The sequence below is a fragment of the Coturnix japonica genome, chromosome 26, assembly GCF_001577835.2.
Source record: "Coturnix japonica isolate 7356 chromosome 26, Coturnix japonica 2.1, whole genome shotgun sequence".
NCBI classification, from domain to species: Eukaryota; Metazoa; Chordata; class Aves; order Galliformes; family Phasianidae; genus Coturnix; species Coturnix japonica.
This window is the reverse complement of record NC_029541.1, coordinates 1,144,554-1,160,916: the sequence shown is the minus strand read 5'-3', so window position 1 is coordinate 1,160,916 and position 16,363 is coordinate 1,144,554. Positions and strand designations below refer to the sequence as shown.

General features: G+C 58.4%; 3 protein-coding genes across 10 annotated transcripts in view; 1 reads left to right on the top strand and 2 right to left on the bottom strand.

Annotated features, from left to right (window-relative positions):
* Positions 1–1,268: 1,268 nt before the first annotated feature.
* On the bottom strand, positions 1,269–5,083 carry PHLDA3 (pleckstrin homology like domain family A member 3). The gene is made up of 2 exons (XM_015884859.2): positions 2,374–5,083; positions 1,269–1,984 (listed from the first exon to the last, which is right to left on the bottom strand). Exons 1-2 carry the CDS (start codon positions 2,723–2,725, stop codon positions 1,863–1,865), a joined length of 474 nt encoding a protein of 157 aa, XP_015740345.1. The 5' UTR covers positions 2,726–5,083; the 3' UTR covers positions 1,269–1,862.
* Positions 5,084–5,212: 129 nt separating this feature from the next.
* On the bottom strand, positions 5,213–13,689 carry CSRP1 (cysteine and glycine rich protein 1). Of its 2 annotated transcripts, none has more exons than XM_015884856.1 (6): positions 13,343–13,689; positions 10,348–10,460; positions 7,798–7,966; positions 7,246–7,372; positions 6,018–6,111; positions 5,213–5,762 (listed from the first exon to the last, which is right to left on the bottom strand). In XM_015884856.1, the coding sequence occupies exons 2-6, from the start codon at positions 10,457–10,459 to the stop codon at positions 5,686–5,688; spliced, it is 579 nt and encodes a 192-aa protein (XP_015740342.1). In that variant the 5' UTR covers position 10,460; positions 13,343–13,689; the 3' UTR covers positions 5,213–5,685. The 2 variants fall into 2 exon arrangements, with proteins under 2 accessions (XP_015740342.1, XP_015740344.1); XM_015884858.1 differs by lacking the exon at positions 13,343–13,689 and adding an exon at positions 10,940–10,958 and having other exon boundaries at positions 5,242–5,762.
* A 1,925-nt stretch (positions 13,690–15,614) lies between these two features.
* The window catches only part of PPP1R12B (protein phosphatase 1 regulatory subunit 12B), a 79,141-nt gene continuing 78,392 nt past the window's right edge, over positions 15,615–16,363 (top strand). For 4 of the 7 annotated variants that reach the window (XM_015884831.2, XM_015884833.2, XM_015884836.2 and 1 more), the window contains exon 1: positions 15,617–16,003. In XM_015884831.2, the coding sequence (XP_015740317.1) occupies positions 15,716–16,003 (288 nt within the window). In that variant the 5' untranslated portion in view covers positions 15,617–15,715. Of the gene's footprint in view, positions 16,004–16,363 lie in introns of all 7 variants that reach the window. The other 3 variants (XM_015884830.2, XM_015884829.2, XM_015884835.2) reach the window with 3 other exon arrangements.

Genomic DNA, 16,363 nt, shown 5'->3' with positions numbered 1-16,363 from the left:
CCTTTCCATTGACCCCAGGGGTGTTTACAGAGCCAGCGGGCTTCCCAGGGCAGCCAGAACAGAGTTAGAAACAACAGCTGAGCCTCTGCTGTCCCCTGGGACTGCAGACACAGCCACCCCCATCCCAATGCTCAGAGCCAACCCCAGACATTGAGGGCACCACGGGGCTGGGGGTGGGGGAGACCCCAAGGGCTGAGTGGGAGGGTGTGGGGCAGCTCAGAGACTTGGGGATGTCACCTCCAGGCATGGAGTCAGAGCTTGGTAGTGGGGATGGAAGGGACATAGAGGAAATAAAGCTATCAGATAGCATGCAGAGGAGGGCTGTGAATGGTCTGAGAGTGGGATGTACGAGGGGCTGAGCCCAGCACTGTGGGTGCCAACCCAGGACAGAGCTGCACAGCAAGATTTTCAGGCTTTGAACTCAGGCAGCCCCAGGCACCCTGCTCCATCCCAGGGCTCAGCGCCTGCCTGCAGCTCCACTCAGTGCCCCCAGGGTCCCAATGCTGCAGGGGCTGTGTGGTTCCCACCCCTCTGCCATGCCTCAGTTTCCCCACCTCCTACAGCATTTGAGAAGCTTCCCATGTGTCTTTGCTCTGCTTTTGGCCTGGGCTTGAAGAATCCTGTGAGCTCCTTGCATCCCCAGCATCTGGCTAAACATGTGAGGGTAGCACTGGGGCTGCTGCAGTGCTCCTGGGGTTCTAAACAAGGAGCTTTCCCCTGCAAACCCAGACCCCCACTGAGACCCTATGGGAGTCACACCTGTGCTGCTGCTGCCCTGCACTCCATGCATGTGGATCTGCTTGCACACAGCGTGCCCCCAGCTCACCTCTGCACACCCTATTAAAAACCCCAATTCTGAATACCAGAGAGAGGTGAATGGGTAGAAATCCATCCAAGATCTGCTTGGAAAGGGCACGGTGCATGGCAAGCAGGCACTGACCGTGCCACTGTCCCTCCCCAGAGACACCCAGTTCTGGTTTGGCACAGGGCAGGGCCGGAGGGACACTGTGCTGCACTGTTCCCACGCAGCTGGGTGTGCTCCCAGCAGATCTGCACAGCCCCAGGCCGTGGGGCTCAGGCTGCAGCTTGTGGAGCTCAGCAGCTCCGGGCACTCACATCAGCACAGCCTGTCCAGGCACAGCCCTATTGTGATGGATCCCTTCTCCTGCTGCTGTCCTGCCTGCACCGCCTGGCAGCAGCAAGACCTGACCCTCACCCTGACCCAAACCCAACCCCAGCCACCATGGGAACACCAGGGCACAGCAGGATTGGGGGCACAGGAGCCTGGCATGAGATATTGGCAGATTTAAGGGGATGTCAATGTACAACACTGTGCAGTGTTAGTGTTCTCCCATATACTGTGTAGTCCCGCAAAACAAAGCAACAAGAACAAAGCAGCAGTAGGACCTGTTGGGAGTACAGTCAGTACAAGGATTTAGGGGCCACACTGTCACATTGCCATCCCCAGAGCAGCGTCCTGCAGCGCAGTCGTGTCACTGCACGGTGACCAAGGGGTCTCCTCTCCAGTCCTTCCACCATGTGGGGTCTCAGGGAGGTTTGTGCCCCCATCCACATCCGATATCCCATAGCTCATCGCCGTGCTGCTTCCTTCGAGTCAGCCTCACCCATCCCATCCCCTGTCCTGCAGGGGAGGTCCAGGGGTCTCCATCAGTCCGCCATGGTCCTGGCCACATCCATCACCTTTGGGAGCCCCTGGTGGTGGCTTTGGCTGTGTCCTTTGCCCCATCAGTCCAAGTGGGTGCAGCTGGAGTCCTGCAGCCATGCCCTGGTGCCTCACTGTCCTGTCCTATGGCACGGGGGCCGGTGCCTGCACTGGCCTTCCTGGGGAGCCCCAAAAAGGTTCAGTTTCCAGCTGGGATCCTATTCTCCCCTCCTCCCACTGAGCTGAGCGCTGTCTCCATCCTGCTCCGCGGACGTTGTGCAGCCATGCGCTGTCCCACTGCAGCTGCGTCGTACTGCACCACTGCGGAGAGAAGCACTGCTCACCCACCCTGCCCGTGCTGGGAAGGTGCAGGGTCAGCCCTGGGGAGTGTGTTGTCACCCCCACCCCCATCCCAATGTGCCAGAAGGCAGAGCTCACCCCTTTCTGTGAGAGGGACAATGTTAGTGTGTCCCTCTCTTGAGGTGCAATGGGTTGAAATCTGGGGAGCTGGGGGAGAAGGGGAGGGGAAGGTTGCACCGGGAGGAAGCAGAGCCCACCCAGAGCAGGGGGGCACACAATGCAGACCCAAGAAAGGACCACTTCATCCACAGACCTCCCCCCTCCATCTTGGAGCCATGAGGACACCGGAGCACCCCAGGGCATGATCCCACCACAAGGTCCCCACATCCCGAGCACAGCAGGGCCGGTACCTGCTCTGCAGCTGTGCCGTGCCCGCACCACCTGGATGGCCTGCTGGTTCTTGAAGCGGACCAGGCCCATGGTGATGGCAGCATTCCATCCCGGGTCCTCCTGCGCGCAGCGGAAGTCGATCTCATGGCTGTCGTCCATCACCACGGTGAAGTAGATGTGCCTCTCCTTCCACTCCACGCACTCCACCGCCTTCATGCGGGCGAAGCTCAGCTCCTTTCGTCGCGAGCCCTTGGGCTCAAAGAGCTGCAGCCCCTTCTCAGTCAGCAGGCACCTCTTCTTCTTCCAGAGCTGCAGCAACCCTCCACTGCGCTTCTCCAGCAGTCCCTCCCGCAGCACCTTCTCTGGGGTCATGGCTGCTCCTCAGCTCCTGCAGCCGCGCATCCCCCGCTGTGGATTTCCACCCCTGCAGCTCAATGACCCCAGATCAGCCCCCAGCAGCTCTCACAGTGGGGTGGCAGCGCTGGGATGCCCCATGTCACCGTCCCTATGGCTGCAGCTCCGTGTCCTGCCCCATGCAGCGTGTGGGATCCCCAGCTCCGCGCTCCCCAGGATCTGTTGCTACATGCCCAGCCGCTCTCCCACTTGCATTCCTTCCCCGCCTCGCCTGGCCCCTCCTGCTCTGCAGCACCCTTCACGCCCAGGCGAAGCCCTATGCAGCCCCACTGCACCCACCTGCACGGTGCTTTCAGGGTTGCCTGCAGGTGGGTGCAGTGCTGGAGCCCCATGCAAACAGCCCAGGGCACAGTGTGGGTGAAGACACAGCAGGGAGAGGACAAGGCATAGAGCTGCAGTCCTATGGGACTGGGGAGTTGCAGGGGGCTGTGGGTGCAGCAATGGATGGTAGCAAGGCTATGGAGGGCAATGGCATCTGCATGTTGAGCTATGGGGTGCAGTGCCAGCTGGGGCACGGTGAGGGTTGGGGGCATTTCTAGCCAGGAAGGGGCTGTGGGGTGCAGTGGGATTCTGGGGAGCAGTACCAAAAAGGACAGAAGGCTGTGGGTGCAGGGCTATCTGGGCTAGGGGGCTATAGGGTTCAGAAGCAGCCAGGATAGAGGGTTGTGAGGTGCAGTATCAGCCATAGAAGAGGTCTATGAGTCTTAAACTTGGGGTTACAGGATGCAGTGCTGCCTGGACACAGTGCTGTAGGTGCAGCACCAACCATGCAGGGACTGCAAGGAGGGAGCCTGGCAGGAAAACATCCATAGATGGGAATCTCCATGCCACCACCATGAGGCAGCTGTACACCCACCAACCCTGCACCCAAGGGAGCTGCTCCAATCCCTCCACACCCAGCACAGAGCTCCTGTCCCCCCGAATCCACCTCCTCCCCCAGAAGAGAATGACTTGGTGTCCCCATCCTGTCCCACAGTGGATGCAGCATCTCCAGCTTCATGTGGCTGCACTGAGCAGGGATGGGGCTGTGCAGCGCAGCTCGGTCCCGCCGGAGTCCTCCCTCCCCAGCAGCAAAACACCGGCGCCTTTCCAGCCTGTCTTGTTCCCAACCACGACAGCTCTGTCTGTTCCCATGCCAGCCCCTGGCAGGAGCTGGCCCTGCTGTGCTGTGCCTGTGGGGACATCTGGGGGCACAGAGCTGGCCATGGGCTGCTGAACGGAGTGACAGTCGCAGCATCCCAAGATCCCGAGTGCATGGATGGACCCAGAGGTGCTGAGTGTGCAGAGCAAATATTTTGCTCAGCAAAGTAAAACTAAAAAGTCCAAAAAAAGGGGGATAAAACCCCACGGAGCTGCAGCGGGGTCACCGTCTGGGGCTGATGCCTGCTGGGGGCAGTGCTGGCAGCCAGCATGGCCAGGGGGTAAGTCTGCAGCGCCAGGAGAGGCAGCTCATTATCCCTCATTAACAGGGCAGGGCCCGTTGTGCAGTCAGGAACTGGTTCGTGCTCCCCGAGGCCAACATCACCACGCTGGCACTGCTCCCAGTTATCCCAGTAGTCCCAGTTTGGGATGTCGGGCACAGATGGGGGTCAGCTCGGACCCTGTGGGGCTCTGGGAGGAGCAGAGCAGGTGGGTCCCTGCAAGGAGCACACGCTCAGGGATGGGGTACCCCAGGAGCAGTTTGGGGCTGTCCCTCCCAGCTCTGTACCAGCAGGTGGGGATGTCAGTGACACTGTTGGGCCACCAAACCCACGCTCTCTTTCCTTGACAGCTGGGGCTGCCTCCACTTCTCAATGCGTCACCACCTCCAGCCAACATGGGAAGATCACTTTCCCACAGCCATGAGCTCCAGCAGAGCCTGCCACCTCCCCTCCATCCTCTGGTGACGGACCAAGAGAAGGGTCTCATTCTGCTGAGCCAACAGAGCTCGATGCTGCAGCTCTGTCCCCACCATCCCAGGACATCTCTCTGGGGGTGGTGTTGGATACCCCACCCCTAATCCCCAGCACTGCAGCCCCCAGGCTGCCATCAGGGCTGGCTGCTGTGGATGCAGCGCATTGGACAGCACATGGGTGCAGATGTACAGACACATCTGTCTGTCTGTCCGGAGCAGCAGCCAGCAGAGGGAAGCAGTTGCAGCCATCCCACTGCAGACTGGGATAGACAGACAGTGGGGCTGATCCGTGAGCATCTTGTGCCGGTCAAAGGAGAGAAGCACACATAGAAAGCCAAGTGTTTCAGTGAAAACAAATTGAACCTGGGGAGCTGCCAAGATGGAGGATCAGAATCCAGCAAAAAAAAAAATACATACCCAACCCAGGAGTAGGTGCAAAGCTCTGAGTTGTTAGCACAGCTGCCTGGAGCAGCACCACAGAGCACGACTGATGGGTTTGGATACGGTGCATCCACATGAAGGGCAGGAAGGAAACATTGCTTTGGAAATGGTCACAAATAGGCTGAGGGGGCTGCAGAGCTACAGGGGAGCCCCTTTGCTTTAATTGCAAGCTGCAATAGCACCACTTCCCACCCTCCAGCTCCATCCTAAGCTCCTGCTTCAACACTGCACCCCCTGTGCTGGGGGAACAACCCCTCAGGCAATGCTTTGGGTCAGCTTTGATGTTTATTCCTTGCTGGGTGACACGGCGCAGCGCGGCTCATCCCAATGGGATGAGCAACGCGGAGCAGAACACTGGGGGCCTCACTGCAGGTGGGAGCAAGCTGTGTGCCCGTGCCAAGGGACCCGAGGTGGTAATGGGGCTCCCACAGCTTTGGGGAGCTCTGGGTCAGGGCAGGGGAAGGCGCTGGTGCCGCAAAGCAGCAGGCGGGGATGGAGGAGGTGAGGGAGCTCGCTGCGGTGTGTGGGAGCCCAGGGCTGGGCTGAAGGAGCCCACGAGGAGCAGAGCTCAGCTCCTGGTGCCTCACTGTGAATGGATGAGAGCCCCGGCCCCCTGCCCGAAGCCAAAGCCTTTGGGCCCGAAGTTCTTGGCATAGCAACCTGCAGAGAGAAGGGAGGAAGAGTAACATTAGGACAGTGGCATGAGGGCACTCTGGCAGTTCTTCTTCTGAAGCAGAGCAGGGTTTGCCATGTCTGCTGTGCCCCCCAGAGCAACTGTGTGGTCACCATCCCCCATACCCCCGTCCCATCCCTGTTCTCACACCTCCAGCCACAGCATCCAGGACAACTGGAGGTGACCTGAGCCTGGGGACCCCCCCTGCACCAGCTCTATAGGGCAGGGGACATGGCACACACCTTTGCAGTAGATCTCCCCGTCTTTGTCTGCCAGGGTGGTGGACTCCAGGCTCTTGCCACACTTGGCGCAGCGGAAGCAGGACTTATGCCAGGACTGTGAGACAGGAGAGGAGCCTGGTTAGATGGTAATGGGATCAAGACAGCAAAGCTTTGGTATGATGTGGGGTCCCTTTGGAGGCCTTGGTTCTGACTCAATGCCATCAGCAATGGGGTTTGCTGATGGGAAGTCTGGAAAGAGCCCTCATCCCTGCCTTCAGCACAGCAAAACCCTCCTGCCCCGTGGTGATGGCACAGTGGGGAAACATTGCCTTCTAGACTTAGCATTCACACCCCATGACCCACACACACACAAACACACACACACAGTCACTTGCACAATGCAGTGGGTGAGAAGTAATCACCCCTCTCTTAAAACACTATAATAAATCCCCTGAGTTATTATTCACCAGGAGCCACTGCTGCTGCACCTTAGCCCAGGGGTGGCACTCAGGGGAGACAACTCCAGATCTAAGGCAGCAAAATAGACACTAAGAATGCAGGAATCAGCCAGCACTCAAAAATAAAGCTCCCCCAGCTCTGCCAGTCCTCCGGGGACAGATGAGCTCACGGGCCGCGAGCAGCACACAGAGCAGCCAGAGCCCTCACAGAGGAATTTAAATAAACGCTTTGGAAAACATCAAACCTTTTTTGGAAGAAAATGTGAAATTAGGGCTGGGGGAGGAGGTAGCTGAGAGTCATCCAGTAAACATTAGCGCATTGAATACACGCTCTGGAATCCTCCCTGGTTTTCTCGAGCACGATTGCTTTGCCAGATTTGGGTCCCCATAAATATCAACAACACCAGGAGGATGAGAGCCCGGGTTGGGATTTTGAGGATGACCAAAATATGACACATCCCGCACAGACTCTGCTGGAGCCTCAGTGCAGTGCTGGAGTCTCCTGTCACTCTTTGCCTCCCTTCTGTGATCTGGGGATGCACACTGGCTGTGGGGAGGATGAAGTGCAGCGGTCAATGTGTGGGGCAGCACCAGTGCCACCAGCACAGCCCCATTGCTGAGGCTTCCCCACCATCCCAACCTCATGGCACAGAGCTGAGCCTGGACCACACTTGCATTCAGAGCTGGGCAGGGATGGGGCCACAGGATGGGATGCAGAGGATCCTGGTAAGGCTCCCCTTTAGGCATCAGGCTTCCAGGGTGTGTGTGTGCCCCATCTACCCCATCCTTACCTTTCCAGCTCCAATCACCTTCTCAGCTGCGTACACCGCTTGGCCACAGCGCGGGCACCCATCAGAGCCACCAACTTTCTGGGCCATTCTGGATGCATTCGGGTTGGTAGGTCGGTGGGATTGGCCCCTGTGAACAGGAGGAAGCTCATTAGTGGCGTTCAGGAACAGGAAGGAGGAGGGGAGAGTTATGGGAATGCAAATCCCAGCCTGTTTTTGTTGGGGCTGTCAGGACAGCATTGACCCCCATAGAAACCGCAGCTCCACAGCTGTGTGCTGGGATGGGATGGGCAGCAGGGCTGGGCAATGGGGATGTGCCCATTAAGTCCTCATCCCACTGAGAACATCAGGGCAGATGTGGGCCTATTGCCAGCCATGTGGCATGCCCAGCACATGGGAAGACCCCAAGAAACAGGGAGTCTATGACAGTCTCCTGCTTGGGGACTGCTGGACACACAGTGGGCTTTGCAGGGCACACAGCCAAGCACATCTGGACAGATGTGAGGGGGAAGGTGCACACAACATCCCCGATTTCCAAACAAAACTTCAACTCACTCTTCATATTTGATTCCCAGAGACTCGCCCTTGTCGGTGCTCAGGGTCCCGGCGCCCATCCCATACCCATAGCCCTTGGGGCCGTACTTCTTGCCATAGCAGGACTTGCAGTAGATCTCATCTCCATGCACAGCAACGGTGGTGCTGTCCAAGTTCTTCTTACAGACCACTGGAAGAAAGGGAGGGCCCTGTCAGCTTGTGCATCCAGATCTGCTCATTAACTTGCAGAGAACAAGTCCTCACATGGGATAGCACAGCTCAGCTTTCAAGGAGCAAGGAAACCCCAGACAAGATCAGTGTTCAAAGGGAGTGCATGCAAAACGGCTGCAGATAAGGATCACAACAAGAACATTGTCTGGCTTTAAAAGGAAGCAACCACCAGGGCAACGAGGCTGGTAATAAATAAGGCAGCAGCTCTGTTAACCTCCCTGCTGCCGGCACCCTGGGTGGGAGCAGGTTTGGAGCCAGGACAGGGCACAAATCCTAAATTTCCCCACAAATGATACAGGTATTCATGTCAATGTGCCACCCCAGGTCTGTACCATGAGTGGGGTGTTCTCAGGGCACACCCAGCACTTCCAGCCCAGGTGGGTGTCCTGGCCATGAGGTCAGTGTGGGACCAAAGATGGGATATAAGAGGATAATAGCAGGGCTGGGGACCCCAGTGCTGGGCTCAGACCACTTGGGCTCCTGTGCTGCTCTGATCTCATCCTCCATGTCAGCTCCCAGCCCTTCCTGGCACATTGTGATGGGAGGGGAGCAGCAAACATCCAAGGCTCCCAGCAATCTCCGGTGTTTACCTGCCCCGGCTGGAGCACGACGCCCAAGGCAGAGTCCACAGCTTTAGCAGCCAGTGCCAAAACAAGTTCTGTTACAGCTGCACCCCCAGCCATCCCCATCCTGCTCACACGCCTTAAATGTCAACTCTCCTAGCAGCCCATTTCACTCCTCGCCAGCAGGAAAGTTTCTTGCCCTTTACCAATATCACAGGAATGCAAACACAGCGCAGGGCTCCCTCAGTGCACTCAATACATGGGTGAGAGGCAGCGTTCCTCAGCCCTATTACTAAATATGGTGCTTCTCCTGCGTGGCCGCAGGCAACCCCACGCACTGCTGGGTGGGAAGGAAGCATGTGGCCATCTAAGGAGGGCTGGCAGGGTCCTGTGCTCACTGTATGTTCTCCATCCTTTGAACAGGGGTTGGGATTCAGGCTCACACAGCACTGTGCATCCCTTGGCTCAGAGTGGGTTTACAAGAGATGGATTGGCATTAGGATCCCCTGCAGCAGCTCAGAGCTAAGTAGGGACAGCTCTGCATTCAGAACCCAGAGGGATGGAGTGTAGGAGCTGACAGCAGTGGGTTCAAAGGGCTTTGTCCTAATGGTGGTGGTGCTGATGGCATCTACTTTCCTCTCCCCCCACGCTGGGTGGGTGCAGCCTTCAGTCCATGCTTCCACTGCCCCTCGTCTGCCCCAAATACAGTCACACAACAAAAACATTCCTTCGCAATCTGCTTCCTAGAAATCAGCCCCCGGTTTCTGCATTGCACAAATTCCAGCACACCACACTCATCGCATTGAAGGACCTTTTGTTTTGCTAAGAACAGCTGAGCCACCCCACAGAACAACCAGACAAGAGCTGCCGCTGCTGCTCTGAGGCCAGGCAGCCTCCTTGCATCACACTTCTGCTTGTACTATTGCCTTAGCTGGACCAACGCCATGCAGTCAATCAGCACTCACTCCCGGAGCTGATCTCCAGTTTAATGCACTGTGGTAGGTTTGGCTCCTTTCTGATTATTTCTTTGGCAAATCAGCTCCTAGTGTTTGTTTTTCTCTCCTAAAGATAGTGGCTTCACATTCCCGATGGGGCCCAAGAGCAGTGCTGGGGAAGATAGAGGAACTCAGAGCAGCTCAGCAGCACAAGGCCAGGGAGCAGGGCTGGGGAGGAGCCCACCAGGACAGGCAGAGCCCACCAGGTACATGAGGAGCAGGATGAGCAAAGCACAGGGATAGAGGCCCATGTTCCTCTCCCTGGTGATGTGCTTCCATGAGCAGATATGGGACAACCTTCTCCCTTCCCCATGGCACTGAGCTCCTTCCTTTCCCCAGTCAATGCCTCCTGGCTGATGTTTTGGCTCCTGGAAGCCACCTCCCATCAGACACAGGGCAGACCATACCCCAGCTCCCAGCAAAGCAACACACAGGACCAGGGCCAGCATTATGCACTGTGCCACCTCCTGCCTGGCGGGGGTGCCCATCTCATGCTCCAGCCTTCAGCATCTGATGAAGCTCCAGGGACATGTCCTCAACTTTCCCTGGTGCAGAGATGCCGTATGGATGCTGGCTAAGCTCAGCCCTGACACCCCACGATGCTCAAGGCTGATCCATGTTCCTTCAGCCTGGAAGATAGCAGAACGCCTCCATATGACTCCTGCAGCCCAGCTGCTTGTAGGGGAAACCCAGTGAGTGTTGACACGGCTCATAAATGTTTACAAGGCCCACAAACAGGACACAAAGAGGCGTCCTGCTGGCAGGGGGAGGGCAGTACTCACTGCACAAGAAGCAGGACTTGTGGAAGCTGCTGCCTTCACACTGCACCTCCTCGGCAAAGTACACGGCCTTCTGGCACACGCCACATTTCTTCCCTCCACCCCAGTTTGGCATCCTGTGGGGAGAGAAGGGGCAGAAAAATGTTTGCAGTGATTCATAAGGGCTGCTAAGGAGCAGCAGAACTCAGTGTGACCACTTAAAGCAGCCAAGGGGATCAGCACCCATGGGGGACAGGTCCTGGCAGCTCACAGCTCTGTTCTGAGCAAGGGAAAGAAGGAAGAAGAGTAGGAAGGTTGGGACAGAGGACCAACACCTGAGCACTGAGCTAAGCAACCATGCAGCTCCCTGGCAGCAAGTTAATGCTTCTCCTTTGCTCTCCTCTTTCCTGAAACATCTCTGGTGAGTTATGAGAGGCCTCTTGATCTTCAAATGTGCAGGTGAACCCACCATAAGACAAATGGCGAACACAAATGGCTGAGCTCCAACCCAGCCCTGGTATTTTGAAGACTGGGGCAAGAGAAAACTCAAGAAACTCAAAGCCAGCAGAGAGGAGAAGCAGAGGATAAGGGGGGCAGTAGAAGGGCCAAAGGCAACCTCAGGTGGTCACAAAGACATCAGAACCAAACGCTCGCTGGAGGTGCTCAGTGATACGAGGTTCTGTGGGTGCTGCAGACTCAGCCCCACAGCCAGCCGTGTTCAGGACAGACACACAAGGCAATGCAGGTGTGGGGCTGGAGGAGGAGGCAGCGCAGCCCCAGGGTGCCAGAGCTGTTTGGGTGTGATCACAGCAGGCAGGAAACCTTTCCTCAACACCCTGCAGGCTGGGCTTCCTATCGAGGGTACAGTGGTGCCAAATCCCTCCCTTCCAGACAGCTCACTCCAGTCCCAGCCCTTGCATTGCCTTAAAAGGACACAAAGTGTTTCTCTGGAGAATGCGTTGTTTTGTTATTTCCTCCTGGCAGGGTTCAGCAGGGTTCAGGAGCTTCCTTAGGGGGCAGACAGAGGCACCGCTGCATCCACATCAGTCCCTTCATCAGGGATAACACAGGACTGACTCTGCTTCTCAGTGTGTCTCATCCCTTCTCAAGCAGGACAGCTGTCAGGCTGCATCTCACAGCCCTGGTTTCAAGGTCTCATAGCCCTGGATCTGGGGTCCCACAGCCCCGGTTTCAAGGTCTCATAGCTCACTTTGTGCTCAGATGAGATCACTAAGGAACAGGAGATTCAGGCTGGCCCATGCAAAAAGCTGTGGGATTTTTTGCAGTGAAAGTATGAATACAAATGGACGGCAGGAAAGCACTGGTGCTGCATGATATTCATTCTTGATGCAGGATTATTACATGGTCTGGCAAAGGGGCAAGCAATAGGTAGAAAATCATAGTCCCTGGGGAGAGATAACTGCCTTGCACTTTAAAGAGCAGCTGGCATAGCCATGAATTGAGCAGGAATAGAAGGAGGCACCTGAAGAGAGCAGAAGGAAGCAGCTCATGGGGATGGGTGGGAAATGAGTAGGATGGAGCACTGGAAACAGCATTCAGGCCATGGGGACCCCAAGCAAATGGCATCATGTATGGAGCAGCTGCCACAGCATCATGCATGGGAACAGCCCTACAAAAGGGGGATTCAAGGGGCACAGTCACAGCCCCCATGTCACAGAAGTGACATAAGGAGACTCTGGGATGCCAGTGGTGTAAATCGGAATAAAGGATGGTACAGTGATGCTGAAGTGGCAAGTGAAAGAATGGAATCCTAAGGGCAGCGAGTGTTGGGATGCAACAAAACACTGAGCATCAGTGCAGACACCGAAGAACAGAGCAGCAGCTGTGCCAGATCTGACATCTCCAGGGGCTTTGCCTGGAGAGGAGGGAAAGGGGGAAGGGGGTGCGTGGTCAGGAGTGACCCTCACACACACACTGTGCCCCCAGGTCCTGCAGTGGGACACTGGGGTACCACTGCTGCCCACCTGAGATCTGCAGCAGGGATGGGCAGTGCTGTGCCGCCCCACTGCCATGCACGGGTACTACGAGCAGCTGCAGAGCTGCCTGATGCTGCCCGATGGCCACATGGCTCCCAGGCTCAGCTTACAAACTGGAAAGCTCCCTGTCACAACTGGGCATTCAGCTGATTTCTCAAAGAAAAGCCTGAATTTCTCCAAAACAAAAGCACTCTCAGGGACGCCAAGAAAAGCTCCTGGCTTCTATGGGGATCAAACCTCCTCCTGGACACAGCTCCGTGCACTTTTGGCAGGGCTTTCTGCCTGAAGGAGATGGAGGAGAGGGATGGAATCACGGCGGGGAGGGGACCGCTCAGTCCCTGCTTTGGCGATGCGCTCTGTGGATGCCAAGGAAGCACTGAGCCGCGCTCACAGCAACGAGGAGCAGCAATAACCCAGGAGCCAACCCCACAGCTGGCAGCTCCTGCACCTCCCGGCCCGGCTCAGCCCTCCCCGCATCCTCCAAAGGAATTCAAGCGGCTGCTCCGGATCTTCCCCAGCCATCTCTGCCTGCTGGCAGCACACACGCGTGATGCCGAGCGCTGACCAACGCCCGCTCCCACGCGTGGCCCCGTTGCCACCTGCGGGCTTTGTGGAGCGGCAGCGCTCGGAGATGAGCCCGCTGCTCAATGATGGGAGCCGCTCGCACGGTCCTGCAGGCTCCCCAAAGTTTTTCATTGCTGAAAGGCAAAGCGACGGCAGGGCACGGGGAGAGAAGGAGCGCAGCGCGGACGTTGGGACTTCCCGGTGAGCATCACCGCCAGCACCCGGCCCGGATGGGGAAGTTCTGTGACTCTGCCCCCCGGGGCCAAACTTTGCCCTCTTCCTTTGCTTTCCCCCCCACACCTTCCTTTGCTTTCCCCCCACCCCGAGCCCCTCCGCCCACCGGACAGCACCGACCCTCTCCCCCCCTCGAGGCCGCATCCCTCCGGGCTGTGCAGTGCTCGGAGCTCCCCATCCGCGGGCGGGGTGGGATGTTGGGGTCTGACGGCCCCGGTTCGTACCTGCGGCTGTGGGCCGGGCCGGGCCGGGCGGGTCGGGAGGCGGCGGATGCGGCGTTGGGGCCCGGAGGGCGCTCGGGGACTTTTGTTGGCGGCGGGGGAGGCGGCGCTTCGCTCTCAGCGCCAGCACGGCTTGATGTCACTGCCCCGGGCGGAGGAGAAGGAGGAGGAGGAGGAGGAGGAGGAGGAGGAGGAGGAAGGCAGTGCGGCCGTCGGCCCCGCGGCGCCCATCACGGCGAGGTGCAACCCCCAGTTAACCCAGTGTCACTCCCAGCGCCCTCTGCCACCTCGCTGCCACCCGCCCATCCACCACCCACTACTACCGCGTCCCACCGCTGCATCACATCCCTCAGTGCCACATCTGCACATCTCCGACATAGGGAGCTCCACCCCCTCCTTCACTCAGCCCATGCCAACGCTTGGCCATCCTCTGTGCAAATAAACGCTCCCTAACAGTCAATCTAAACCTCCCAGCCAAAGGGACCTGAGCGTGCTCATAATGAGGGTCCATGTGAACCTAATAGGGTTTGACATGAGCAAGTGCAGGGTGTTACAGCTGGGCAATGCCAGATATGTGTGCAGACCAGAACTCATTGAGAGCAGCGCTGCAAAGAAGGCCTTGGGGATCCTGATGGAAAGAAAGCTGCAGGTGATCCAGCAGTGGGATGTTGCAGACAACTGCATCCTGGGCTGCATCAAAGGAGGGGTGGCAGTGAGCAGGGAGGGGATTGTCCCCCTCTGCTCTGCCCTTGTAAGTCCCCATCTGCAGTGCCTAGTCCAGATCTGAGGCCATCAGCTCAGGAAAGATTGTGGAGCTTTGAAGGCGGGGAGCTGAGAATTTGTTCTATCAGTGTCACTGTGTTCTTTGTATCTACTGTAGTTTCCATGTTAATAAACAGGAGGCACTACTTATAGAGCAACCTACATATCACTTGTCCCTTGGGGAAAAAAAGGCTGATTCCTTCTCACTGAAGCCTCCTGTAGTGGTTGCAGAGTGATGGGTTCTCTGCTTCTCAGACATAGCTAACAGGGAACCACATTACCAAGTGGGGCATTGCCTGTTGACATGAGCACCTCCATGTCACCACGGCCTGGTGGTCCTGATGGCCATGGATCTCCCACCCGGCTCCCCAGGTTCCTGCTGAAGACTAAAGCCTTGTTTCAACTCTGATACAGCCACAGCTCATGGGGACCCACGTTCTTCCCCCCGGGGCTGGGAAATGAGATGACTCAGAGGAAGCGTGCAATGCACAGCACTGCAGATGGCCCCGCACAGACCTGGACTGACCCACCCCCTCCAGCTGAGCTCCTGGAGGCAATGCAGCAGGGCTGTCGGGTTCTGGAGGCTCCCATGTCCCTGCTTCCTTCCTCCAAAGCTGGAATGGATGAATGAAGTGCTGAGTGGTATCCTCAGGAAAAGGCCCTGAATCCTAAAATGTTGGGTCTGCAGTTGCAAATCTCAGCTCTGCTCTTTGCTGCGGGGTTGGAGGGGTGATAATGCACTGACACAGCTGCACAGTGGGGTCACCATCCCCGGAGGCTCTAAAGCCATGGGAATATGGCAATGAGGGATGCAGGCAGTGCGGTGGGATGGGCTGGAGATGGGCTTGGGGGTCTCGAAGCCTTAATGATCCTAAGGTCCAAGGTTCCTAAGGTCCAAGGTTCCTAAGGTCCAAGGTTCCTAAGGTCCAAGGTTCCTAGATCCTAAGGTTCCCTGCCCCGTTGTCCTCTATAGGGAGGGCTTTGGCCGCCGGCCCCTTTCATTGATGGAGCCCTTTAGGATGGAGGCGAAGCCGCAGGTGCCGTTGTGTCCCCGCGCCACCTGGTGTCGGCTCGGCTCTGAGATGTTCCGCACTACGGGGCGAGGAAGCGGTTAAAGGCGAGAGGCACAAATCCGGGCTGTGCCGGAAAGCTGCGTTTGTTTCCTAAACGAAGCACTTATTTATTAGCGGAGCAGCCATAGGAAAACGGGGAGGAACGAAAGGGAAGGAAAACGGCACTTAGGGGTGGCAGCAGCTGCAGGTGCGCGGGCGGCCACCAGGGGGCGCCCGAGTCCGGCACAGCGCCCCATCAGCGGGGCGGGCGGAGCTGCGCTGTGCGGGCGGAGCGGTCCGTGCGTCCCCACGCGGGGGATGCCGGGAGTTGTAGTCCGGCTGGCGCCCAGGTGCGGCGGCGCGCGGGGGCCGCCGGGAGCTGCGCCAGGTGCGGCGCCCCCCGCGGGAACTACAAGTCCCGGGATGCCGCGGGGCGCTCGGGGGGTGGTGGCGGCGGTAGCGGCGGCGGTGGGGGCGTAGCGAAGATGGCGGCGGGGGCGCTGCGCCCCGCTCCGGGCTGAGGCGACGCGCCGCTCCCTGCGCCTCAGTGCGGACGGCGGCGATGTCGGAGCCGGAGCACCTGGGAGGGAAGCGGGCCGAGTCGGCGCGGCTGCGGCGGGCGGAGCAGCTGCGGCGCTGGAAGGGCTCCCTGACCGAGCAGGAGCCGGTGGCGGCGGGGGGCGGCCGAGGGAGGCACCGAGGGACCGGGGGGAGCCGGGTCCGGTTCGAGGAGGGCGCCGTGTTCTTGGCCGCCTGCTCCAGCGGGGACACCGACGAGGTGAAGCGGCTGCTGGGCCGCGGGGCGCGGATCAACACCACCAACGTGGACGGGCTGACGGCGCTGCACCAGGTGCGGGAGGAACCGGACGGGACGGGACGGTTGGTGGTGCTGGGTGGGATGCGGGGCTGCCCGGCACAGCCGAGCCGGTACCGGTACCGCTGTTTGCCGGAGCTCAGCGGGGCCGGCAGAGCCGATGCCGGGCTCCGAACGGCCCCAGTGTGAAGCTTTGCTGAGGGCAGGGGGTGGCTGCACCGAGCGAGCAGCCCTGGGACCCATAGAGCGCATACAATTGGGACCCATAGAGAGCATGTAGGGACCTATAGAGCACATAAAATTGGGACCCATAGAGAGCATACAGTTGGGACCCATAGAGAGCTTACAGTTGGGACCCATAGAGAGCATACAGTTGGGACCCATAGAGAGCATACA

Excerpts from the sequence above, each read along its gene's own strand:
- PHLDA3 (XM_015884859.2), bottom strand. The coding sequence starts at position 2,725 with ATGACCCCAGAGAAGGTGCTGCGGGAGGGACTGCTGGAGAAGCGCAGT. Across the intron at positions 1,985-2,373 it reads ACGGCACAGCTGCAGAGCAG|TGGTGCAGTACGACGCAGCT; the intron begins GTACCGGCCCTG and ends TTCTCTCCGCAG.
- CSRP1 (XM_015884856.1), bottom strand. The coding sequence starts at position 10,459 with ATGCCAAACTGGGGTGGAGGGAAGAAATGTGGCGTGTGCCAGAAGGCC. Across the intron at positions 7,967-10,347 it reads CAAGTCCTGCTTCTTGTGCA|TGGTCTGTAAGAAGAACTTG; the intron begins GTGAGTACTGCC and ends CCTTTCTTCCAG. Across the intron at positions 5,763-6,017 it reads CGGGGAGATCTACTGCAAAG|GTTGCTATGCCAAGAACTTC; the intron begins GTGTGTGCCATG and ends TTCTCTCTGCAG.